Below are 12109 nucleotides of genomic sequence, written 5' to 3'. Positions count from 1 at the left end.
TTATTTATTTAATTAACCAAGTTATGTAACACCAAATTCCTGTTTCAAAAAAGTGTTGCCCCCCTACACCCAATAACTGGATGAGCTAAAAGAATGTTCTATAGACAGATGAGCTAAAATAATGTTCTATAGACAGATGAGCTAAAAGAATGTTCTATAGACAGATGAGTTAAAAGAATGTTCTATAGACAGATGAGCTAAAAGAATGTTCTATAGATAGATGAGTTAAAATAATGTTCTATAGACAGATGAGCTAAAATAATGTTGAGATGTTGGAACTGAGATGTTGGAATGGCCTAGTCAAAATCCAAACCTAATCCCAATGGAGATGTTGGAATGGTCTAGTCAAAGTCCAAACCTAATCCCAACTGAGATGTTGGAATGGCCTAGTCAAAGTCCAAACCTAATCCCAACTGAGATGTTGGAATGGCCTAGTCAAAGTCCAAACCTAATCCCAATGGAGATGTTGGAATGGCCTAGTCAAAGTCCAAACCTAATCCCAACTGAGATTTTATTTTATTTTTATTTCACCTTTATTTAACCAGGTAGACTAGTTGAGAACAAGTTCTCATTTACAACTGCGACCTGGCCAAGATAAAGCATAGCAGTGTGAACAGACAACACAGAGTTACACATGGAGTAAACAATTAACAAGTCAATAACACAGTAGAAAAAAAAGAGGGGAAAAAAAGAGTCTATATACATTGTGTGCAAAAGGCATCAGGAGGTAGGCAAATAATTACAATTTTGCATGTGCAGGTAGAGATACTGGTGTGCAAAAGAGCAGAAAAGTAAATAAATATAAACAGTATGGGGATGAGGTAGGTAAATTGGGTGGGCTATTTACCGATAGACTATGTACAGCTGCAGCGATTGGTTAGCTGCTCAGATAGCAGATGTTTGAAGTTGGTGAGGGAGATAAAAGTCTCCAACTTCAGCGATTTTTGCAATTCGTTCCAGTCACAGGCAGCAGAGAACTGGAAGGAAAGGCGGCCAAATGAGGTGTTGGCTTTAGGAATGATCAGTGAGATACACCTGCTGGAGCACGTGCTACGGGTGGGTGTTGCCATCGTGACCAGTGAACTGAGATAAGGCGGAGCTTTACCTAGCATGGACTTGTAGATGACCTGGAGCCAGTGGGTCTGGCGACAAATATGTAGCGAGGGCCAGCCGACTAGAGCATACAGGTCGCAGTGGTGGGTGGTATAAGGTGCTTTAGTAACTAAACGGATGGCACTGTGATAGACTGCATCCAGTTTGCTGAGTAGAGTATTGGAAGCTATTTTGTAGATGACATCGCCAAAGTCGAGGATCGGTAGGATAGTCAGTTTTACTAGGGTAAGTTTGGCGGCGTGAGTGAAGGAGCCTTTGTTGCGGAATAGAAAGCCGACTCTAGATTTGATTTTAGATTGGAGATGTTTGATATGAGTCTGGAAGGAGAGTTTACAGTCTAGCCAGACACCTAGGTGATGTTGGAATGGCCTAGTCAAAGTCCAAACCTAATCCCAATGGAGATGTTGGAATGGCCTAGTCAAAGTCCAAACCTAATCCCAATGGAGATGTTGGAATGGCCCAGTCAAAGTCCAAACCTAATCCCAACTGAGATGTTGGAATGGCCTAGTCAAAGTACAAACCTAATCCCAATGGAGATGTTGGAATGGCCTAGTCAAAGTCCAAACCTAATCCCAATGGAGATGTTGGAATGGCCTAGTCAAAGTCCAAACCTAATCCCAATGGAGATGTTGGAATGGCCCAGTCAAAGTTCAAACCTAATCCCAACTGAGATGTTGGAATGGCTTAGTCAAAGTACAAACCTAATCATAAATGGAGATGTTGGAATGGCCTAGTCAAAGTCCAAACCTAATCCCAATGGAGATGTTGGAATGGCCTAGTCAAAGTCCAAACCTAATCCCAATGGAGATGTTGGAATGGCCTAGTCAAAGTCCAAACCTAATCCCAACTGAGATGTTGGAATGGCCTAGTCAAAGTCCAAACCTAATCCCAATGGAGATGTTAGAATGGCCTAGTCAAAGTCCAAACCTAATCCCAATGGAGATGTTGTGGGAGGATCTGGGCCAAAATTCCTCCACAGCGACGTGAGAGACAACTACAGGAAGTGTTTGGTTGGAGTCGTTGCAGCTAAAGGTGGACTGATCAACTACAGGAAGTGTTTGGTTGGAGTCATGGCAGCTAAAGGTGGACTGATCAACTACAGGAAGTGTTTGGTTGGAGTCGTTGCAGCTAAAGGTGGACTGATCAACTACAGGAAGTGTTTGGTGGGAGTCATGGCAGCTAAAGGTGGACTGATCAACAACTACAGGAAGTGTTTGGTTGGAGTCGTTGCAGCTAAAGGTGGACTGATCAACTACAGGAAGTGTTTGGTGGGAGTCATGGCAGCTAAAGGTGGACTGATCAACAACTACAGGAAGTGTTTGGTTGGAGTCATGGCAGCTAAAGGTGGACTGATCAACAGCTACAGGAAGTGTTTGGTTGGAGTCATGGCAGATAAAGGGGGACTGATCAACAGCTACAGGAAGTGTTTGGTTGGAGTCGTGGCAGCTAAAGGTGGACTGATCAACAACTACAGGAAGTGTTTGGTTGGAGTCGTTGCAGCTAAAGGTGGACTGATCAACAACTACAGGAAGTGTTTGGTTGGAGTCATTGCAGCTAAAGGTGGACTGATCAACAACTACAGGAAGTGTTTGGTTGGAGTCATGGCAGATAAAGGGGGACTGATCAACAACTACAGGAAGTGTTTGGTTGGATACGTGGCAGCTAAAGGGGGACTGATCAACAACTACAGGAAGTGTTTGGTTGGAGTCGTGGCAGCTAAAGGGGGACTGATCAACAACTACAGGAAGTGTTTGGTTGGAGTCGTGGCAGCTAAAGGGGGACTGATCAACAACTACAGGAAGTGTTTGGTTGGAGTCGTGGCAGCTAAAGGGGGACTGATCAACAACTACAGGAAGTGTTTGGTTGGAGTCGTGGCAGCTAAAGGGGGACTGATCAACTACAGGAAGTGTTTGGTTGGAGTCGTGGCAGCTAAAGGTGGCATAACCAGTTATTGAGTGTAAGGGGGCGATAACTTTTCACACAGGGGCATTGGGTGTTGCATAACCATGTTTATGAAATAAATTAAATAACTGTGTGTGTGTGTGTGTGTGTGTGTGTGTGTGTGTGTGTACAAGTGTACCTGATGATGGTGTGTAGCCGGGGGTCAGTGAACTGCGTTGTTCGGTTGTTGTGATCCACAAAGTAGATCCGTCCCGACACCGTGCTCCTCACCTCCCAACCGGCCGGCAGCGGACCCAACTCCTCACAGCTCACACTGGCCAGGTCCCTGGACCAATCACAACACACCTTACTATCAGGTCCCTGGACCAATCACAACACACCTTACTATCAGGTGCCTGGAACAATCACAATACACCTTTCTGAGCTCTACACCAATCACAACACACCTTACTGAGCTCTACACCAATCAAAACACACCTTACTGAGCTCTACACCAATCCAAACACACCTAACTGAGCTCTAAACCAATCACAACACACCTTACTGAGCTCTAAAACAATCACAACACACCTTACTGAGCTCTAAACCAATCACAACACACCTTACTGAGCTCTAGGCCTTCCAACGGGATGCGTTCCAATTCAGGTAAGGTGGTAAGGGAGGAGGTAGTAAGGGTAGAGGGTAGTATAGTAAGGGTAGAGGGTAAGATAGTAAAGGTAGAGGGTAGGATAGTGAGGGTAGGAGAGTAAGGGTAGAGGGTAGGATAGTGAGGGTAGGATAGTAAGGGTAGAGGGTAGTATAGTAAGGGTAGATGGTAGGATAGTAAGGGTAGAGGGTAGTATAGTAAGGGTAGGGTAGTAAGGGTATAGGGTAGTATAGAAAGGGTAGAGGGTAGGATAGTAAGTGTAGGGTAGAGGGTAGTATAGTAAGGGTAGAGGGTAGAGGGTAGGATAGTAAGGGTAGAAGGTAGGATAGTAAGGGTAGAGGGTAGGATAGTAAGGGTAGAGGGTAGGATAGTAAGGGTAGAGGGTAGTATAGTAAGGGTAGAGGGTAGTATAGTAAGGGTAGAGGGTAGGATAGTAAAGGTAGAGGGTAGGATAGTGAGGGTAGGAGAGTAAGGGTAGAGGGTAGGATAGTGAGGGTAGGATAGTAAGGGTAGAGGGTAGGATAGTAAGGGTAGGAAAGAGGGTAGTATAGTAAGGGTAGAGGGTAGGGTAGTAAGGGTAGAGGGTAGGATAGTAAGGGTAGAGGGTAGGATAGTAAGGGTAGAGGGTAGGATAGTAAGGGTAGAGGGTAGTATAGTAAGGGTAGAGGGTAGGATAGTAAATGTAGAGGGTAGGATAGTGAGGTTAGGAGAGTAAGGGTAGAGGGTAGGATAGTGAGGGTAGGATAGTAAGGGTAGAGGGTAGGATAGTAAGGGTAGAGGGTAGGATAGTAAGGGTAGAGGGTAGTATAGTAAGGATAGAGGGTAGGATAGTAAGGGTAGAGGGTAGGATAGTAAGGGTAGAGGGTAGGATAGTAAGGGTAGAGGGTAGGATAGTGAGGGTAGGATAGTAAGGGTAGAGGGTAGTATAGTAAGGGTAGATGGTAGTATAGTAAGGGTAGATGGTAGGATAGTAAGGGTAGAGGGTAGTATAGTAAGGGTAGGGTAGTAAGGGTATAGGGTAGTATAGAAAGGGTAGAGGGTAGGATAGTAAGGGTAGGGTAGTGAGGGTAGTATAGTAAGGGTAGAGGGTAGGGTAGTAAGGGTAGAGGGTAGGATAGTAAGGGTAGAGGGTAGGATAGTAAGGGTAGAGGGTAGGATAGTAAGGGTAGAGGGTAGTATAGTAAGGGTAGAGGGTAGGATAGTAAAGGTAGAGGGTAGGATAGTGAGGGTAGGAGAGTAAGGGTAGAGGGTAGGATAGTGAGGGTAGGAGAGTAAGGGTAGAGGGTAGGATAGTGAGGGTAGGAGAGTAAGGGTAGAGGGTAGGATAGTGAGGGTAGGATAGTAAGGTTAGAGGGTAGGATAGTAAAGGTAGAGGGTTGGATAGTGAGGGTAGAGGGTTGTATAGTAAGGGTAGAGGGTAGGATAGTAAGAGTAGAGGGTAGGATAGGAAGGGTAGAGGGTAGGATAGGAAGGGTAGAGGGTAGGATAGAAAGGGTAGAGGGTAGGATAGGAAGGGTAGAGGGTAGGTTAGGAAGGGTAGAGGGTAGGATAGAAAGGGTAGAGGGTAGGTAGTAAGGGTAGAGGGTAGTAGGTAGACGGCTGGCTGTATGGTGGGCGTGTATTACCTGGGTATGCGTGGGTCATGCCAGGTGCTGACTCCCGTCTGTGTGTGAAGAAAATACACCTGGCCCTGCACCGTGGTGCGCTGCTCTGTAACACACACACATTATACAGAAAGGTCACACACACACGTTGGACGCAAACACACACTAGGGATAATAGTATCCGGAACACATGTGGTTTTTAACATGAGAAGTGCTGCGTGAGAGAGTCTCTACTGCTGCAGCTGTTGAGATGGGAGCAGAGCGACAGCGATATGTCAACTCAGCTACAGCCAAGACCAGCTAACCTGTAAACAGCCAAGACCAGCTAACCTGTAAACAGCCAAGACCAGCTAACCTGTAAACAGCCAAGACCAGCTAACCTGTAAACAGCCAAAACCAGCTAACCTGTAAACAGCCAAGACCAGCTAACCTGTAAACAGCCAAGACCAGCTAACCTGTAAACAGCCAAGACCAGCTAACCTGTAAACAGCCAAGACCAGCTAACCTGTAAACAGCCAAGACCAGCTAACCTGTAAACAGCCAAGACCAGCTAACCTGTAAACAGCCAAGACCAGCTAACCTGTAGCAGCCAAGACCAGCTAACCTGTAAACAGCCAAGACCAGCTAACCTGTAAACAGCCAAGACCAGCTAACCTGTAGCAGCCAAGACCAGCTAACCTGTAGCAGCCAAGACCAGCTAACCTGTAAACAGCCAAGACCAGCTAACCTGTAAACAGCCAAGACCAGCTAACCTGTAAACAGCCAAGACCAGCTAACCTGTAAACAGCCAAGACCAGCTAACCTGTAAACAGCCAAGACCAGCTAACCTGTAAACAGCCAAGACCAGCTAACCTGTAGCAGCCAAGACCAGCTAACCTGTAGCAGCCAAGACCAGCTAACCTGTAAACAGCCAAGACCAGCTAACCTGTAAACAGCCAAGACCAGCTAACCTGTAAACAGCCAAGACCAGCTAACCTGTAAACAGCCAAGACCAGCTAACCTGTAGCAGCCAAGACCAGCTAACCTGTAAACAGCCAAGACCAGCTAACCTGTAGCAGCCAAGACCAGCTAACCTGTAAACAGCCAAGACCAGCTAACCCGTAGCATCCAAGACCAGCTAACCTGTAGCAGCCAAGACCAGCTAACCTGTAGCAGCCAAGACCAGCTAACCTGTAGCAGCCAAGACCAGCTAACCTGTAGCAGCCAAGACCAGCTAACCTGTAGCAGTCAAGACCAGCTAACCCGTAGCATCCAAGACCAGCTAACCTGTAGCAGCCAAGACCAGCTAACCTGTAAACAGCCAAGACCAGCTAACCCGTAGCATCCAAGACCAGCTAACCCGTAGCAGCCAAGACCAGCTAACCTGTAGCAGCCAAGACCAGCTAACCTGTAGCAGCCAAGACCAGCTAACCTGTAGCAGCCAAGACCAGCTAACCTGTAGCAGTCAAGACCAGCTAACCCGTAGCATCCAAGACCAGCTAACCTGTAGCAGCCAAGACCAGTTAACCCGTAGCATCCAAGACCAGCTAACCTGTAAGCAGCCAATACCAGCCAACCTGTAGCAGCCAATACCAGCTAACCTGTAGCAGCCAAGACCAGCTAACCCGTCGCATCCAAGACCAGCTAACCTGTAGCAGCCAAGACCAGCTAACCTGTAGCAGCCAAGACCAGCTAACCTGTAGCAGCCAAGACCAGCTAACCTGTAGCAGCCAAGACCAGCTAACCTGTAGCAGCCAAGACCAGCTAACCCGTAGCAGCCAAGACCAGCTAACCCGTAGCAGCCAAGACCAGCTAACCTGTAGCAGCCAAGACCAGCTAACCTGTAGCAGCCAAGACCAGCTAACCTGTAAGCAGCCAATACCAGCTAACCTGTAAGCAGCCAATACCAGCTAACCTGTAGCAGCCAATACCAGCTAACCTGTAGCAGCCAAGACCAGCTAACCCGTAGCATCCAAGACCAGCTAACCTGTAGCAGCCAAGACCAGCTAACCTGTAGCAGCCAATACCAGCTAACCTGTAGCAGCCAAGACCAGCTAACCCGTAGCAGCCACAATGTAGTTCACCATCCACATAACAGTATCTGTCTTGACTGGAGCAGCCTAGAGAAGCTAGCCAGGCTAATTGAGGCCACATGTTGTGCTTTCTCCACAACCCCATTCAGATTAAACAGCCTCCCTGTTGGTCAATAACACACACCTGGTAAATAACACACACCTGGTCAATAACACACACCTGGTCAATAACACACACCTGGCCCTGGTCAATAACACACACCTGGTCAATAACACACACCTGGCCCTGGTCAAGAACACACACCTGGTCAATAACACACACCTGCTCAATAACATACACCTGGCCCTGGTCAATAACACACACCTGGTCAATAACACACACCTGCTCAATAACATACACCTGGTCAATAACACACACCTGGTCAATAACACACACCTGGTCAATAACACACACCTGGCCCTGGTCAATAACACACACCTGGCCCTGGTCAATAACACACACCTGGTCAATAACACACACCTGGCCCTGGTCAATAACACACACCTGGTCAATAACACACACCTGGCCCTGGTCAATAACATACACCTGGCCCTGGTCAATAACACACACCTTGGTCAATAACACACACCTGGCCCTGGTCAATAACACACACCTGGTCAATAACACACACTTGGCCCTGGTCAATAACACACACCTGGCCCTGGTCAATAACACACACCTGGTCAATAACACACACCTGGCCCTGGTCAATAACACACACCTGGTCAATAACACACACCTGCTCAATAACATACACCTGGCCCTGGTCAATAACACACACCTGGTCAATAACACACACCTGGTCAATAACACACACCTGGTCAATAACACACACCTGGCCCTGGTCAATAACACACACCTGGTCAATAACAAACACCTGGCCCTGGTCAATAACACACACCTGGTCAATAACACACACCTGGCCCTGGTCAAGAACACACCTGGTCAATAACACACACCTGCTCAATAACACACACCTGGCCCTGGTCAATAACACACACCTGGTCAATAACACACACCTGGCTCTGGTCAATAACACACACCTGCTCAATAACATACACCTGGCCCTGGTCAATAACACACACCTGGTCAATAACACACACCTGGCCCTGGTCAATAACACACACTTGGCCCTGGTCAATAACACACACCTGGCCCTGGTCAATAACACACACCTGGTCAATAACACACACCTGGTCAATAACACACACCTGGTCAATAACACACACCTGGGTTGTACTATTTGTCAATAACACAAACTCTCTCCGTCTCTCTCACCGTATCCCTCAGGCAGATCAGGTGATTGGTTGCCATGCGGTCGGTTCTGAGGGGTGTGGGTGTGTCTTTGGGAATCCTGGCCTCTGATTCGCTGAGCCTGGAGCCGGTTCTCCTGGTTGGGTGAATCCGGTGGACAGGTCCCGCCCCCAGCGGCGCCCGTGGGGTCTGAGTACGGTAGCGGCTCCTCACTGAAACAGTTCTCAAACACAGGCCTACACACACACACACACACACACACACACACGCACGCACACACACGTTACACACACGTTACACACAAACACACCTGTTACACACATAGACACTTGTTACACACACACCTGTTACACACACACACCTGTTACACACACACACCTGTTACACACACACACCTGTTACACACACACACACCTGTTACACACACACACACCTGTTACACACACACACACCTGTTACGTACACACGCACCTGTTACGTACACATGCACCTGTTGCGCACACGCACACACGCGCGCACACACACGCTCTCTCCACTCTCAGTCACACACACACAGTGAGAGAGCCCTCCAACACACACAGTGAGAGAGCCCTCCAACACACACAGTGAGAGAGCCCTCCAACACACACAGTGAGAGCCCTCCAACACACACAGTAAGAGCCCTCCAACACACACAACCACAGAAGGATCCTCACCCGTCATTCTCTAACAGTCCTCTACAGTCGACCACGGGTCCTCCGCTGCCCAAACCATCTCTGGTCTGGAGGCTCACTGGAAAACACAGTTAACACACAGTCTAGTACAGCTAACCGGGTGGGGACACACAATTCAGCCCCAATCAAAATCCTATTTCCTTAACCCGTACACTTACCCTAAACTTAACATAAACCTTAACCCGTACTCTTACCCTAACCTTAACATAAACCCTAACCCGTACTCTTACCCTAACCTTAACATAAACCTTAACCCGTACTCTTACCCTAACCTTAACATAAACCCTAACCTGTACTCTTACCCTAACCCGTACTCTTACCCTAACCCGTACTCTTACCCTAACCTTAACATAAACCCAAACCCGTACTCTTACCCTAACCTTAACATAAACCCAAACCCGTAGTCTTACCCTAACCTTAACATAAACCCTAACCCGTACCCTTACCTTAACATAAACCCTAACCCGTACTCTTACCCTAACCTTAACATAAACCCTAACCCGTACTCTTACCCTAACCTTAACATAAACCCTAACCCGTACTCTTACCCTAAACTTAACATAAACCCAAACCCGTAGTCTTACCCTAAACTTAACATAAACCCTAACCCGTACTCTTACCCTAACCTTAACATAAACCCTAACCCGTACTCTTACCCTAACCTTAACATAAACCCTAACCCGTACCCTTACCCTAACCTTAACATAAACCCTAACCCGTACTCTTACCCTAACCTTAACTTTAACCCTAACCCGTACTCTTACCCTAACCCGTACTCTTACCCTAACCTTAACTTTAACCCTAACCCGTACTCTTACCCTAACCCGTACTCTAACCCTAACCTTAACATAAACCCTAACCCGTACCCTTACCTAAACATAAACCCTAACCCGTACTCTTACCCTAACCTTAACATAAACCCTAACCCGTACTCTTACCCTAACCTTAACATAAGCCCTAACCCGTACTCTTAACCTGTCTTGGTCAGGGGGCGGTATTTTCACCTCCGGATGAAAAGCGTGCCCAAATTAAACTGCCTGCTACTCAGGCCCATAAGCTAGGGTATGCATATAATTAGTAGATTTGGATAGAAAACACTGTAAAGTTTCCAAAACGGTTAAAATAATGTCTGAGTATAACAGAACTGATATGGCAGGCGAAAACCCGAGGAAAATCCAACCAGGAAGTACTATTATTTTGAAAGGCTGTTTTTCCATTGAAAGCCTATCCACCATACAAAGACTTAGGACCCAGTTCACAAGCTCTATGGCTTCCTCAACATGTGACCAGTCTTTAGGCATTGTTTCAGGCTTTTACTCTGAAAAATGAGGGAGATACACCGCTTTCAATCCGATGACAGTGGAAACTTCCAGACATGAACGAAGCACGTGATCAGGAGTGCGCATTTACCTTTTCTATTGACAAAGTTTTTGTCCGGTTTAAATATTATTTATTATTTATGACAAAAACACCCTGAGGATTGATTTTAAACATCGTTTGACACGTTTCTACGATCTTTTATTGTACTTTTTTTTACTTTTCGTCTTGAGAGCTCGCATTGTGCCTTTGGATTTCTGAACAAAACGCACCAACAAAACGAAGGTATTTGGACATAAAGATCAACTTTATCGAACAAAACAAACATTTATTGTCTAACATGGAGACCTGTGAGTGCCACCAGATGAAGATCATCAAAGGTAAGGGATTATTTTTAACGTTATTTCTGACTTTTGTGACACCTCACCTTGGTTGGAAAATGGCTGTATGGGTTTCTGTGTCTAGGCGCTGACCTAACATAATCGCAAAGTGTGCTTTCGCCTTAAAGCCTTTTTGAAATCTGACACAGCGGTTGCATTAAGGAGAAGTTTATCTGTATTCGTATGTTCAACACTTGTATCTTTTATCAATGTTTATGATGAGTATTTCTGTTGTTTGATGTGGCTCTCTGCACTTTCACCGGATGTTTGTTTGAGACAATGCATTTCTGAACATAACACACCCATTTCAAATGAGGTTTTTGGACATAAAGATTAACTTTATCGAACAAAACACACATTTATTGTGTAACATGAAGTCCTGTGAGTGCCATCTGATGAAGATCAAAGGTTAGTGATGAATTTAATTGCTATTTCTGACTTTTTAAATGAAAATGGCGTGTTAAAACAGTTTTGATGGCCATGCTTAAAAAAAGAGCTACTATTTTTATTTTCCAAATGGTAATTGATGAGCGCCTCCCATTCACTATTCAAGTGTACAGGCAACTGTAGGCAGGCTATTACGGAAACGTGTAGGCAATTATTTTATAAAGTCTTCCTAATAGGCCATTGAAACCAGCATTTCTCTCCTGTTTAATTGTTTTTCATTTCAACTTTCTTTCACTGTCCAGAAGCCAATGGCACAATCCTAGTCACTTCTCTTTTCAGTTCGCTGCAGCTAGCGACTGGAACGAGCTGCAACAAACACTCAAACTGGATAGTTTTATCTCCATCTCTTCATTCAAAGACTCAATCATGGACACTCTTACTGGCAGTTGTGGCTGCTTAGCGTGATGTATTGTTGTGATGTATTGTTGTCTCTACCTTGTTGCCCGTTGTGCTGTTGTCTGTGCCCAATAATGTTTGTACTAGGGATGCACGATATATCGGTAAACATATCGGAATCGGTCGATATTAGCTAAAATGTCAACATCGGTATCGACCCGAAGTCTAGTTTAAAGCCGATGTCAAAGCTGACGTGCATACCTATATAACGTAGGTAGATGACCTACATACCTATATAACGTAGGTAGATGACGTGCCATACCTATATAACGTAGGTAGATGACG

The 12109-nt window shown here is 46.0% G+C and overlaps 1 protein-coding gene across 2 annotated transcripts in view; it reads right to left on the bottom strand.

Moving 5' to 3' along the window:
* The window catches only part of LOC139421702 (E3 ubiquitin-protein ligase SMURF1-like), a 70645-nt gene that overhangs the window by 25301 nt on the left and 33235 nt on the right, over positions 1–12109 (bottom strand). For both annotated transcript variants that reach the window (XM_071172810.1, XM_071172811.1), the window contains exons 6-9: positions 9267–9342; positions 8596–8807; positions 5287–5371; positions 3194–3340 (exon numbers count right to left, since the gene is read on the bottom strand). In XM_071172810.1, coding sequence (XP_071028911.1) covers positions 3194–3340; positions 5287–5371; positions 8596–8807; positions 9267–9342 — 520 coding nt within the window. The remainder of the gene's footprint in view (positions 1–3193; positions 3341–5286; positions 5372–8595; positions 8808–9266; positions 9343–12109) is intronic.

This window comes from Oncorhynchus clarkii, chromosome 12 (genome assembly GCF_045791955.1).
Source record: "Oncorhynchus clarkii lewisi isolate Uvic-CL-2024 chromosome 12, UVic_Ocla_1.0, whole genome shotgun sequence".
NCBI lineage: Eukaryota > Metazoa > Chordata > Actinopteri > Salmoniformes > Salmonidae > Oncorhynchus > Oncorhynchus clarkii.
Note: the sequence above shows the minus strand (reverse complement) of the source record. Positions and strands in the feature narration are given on the sequence as shown.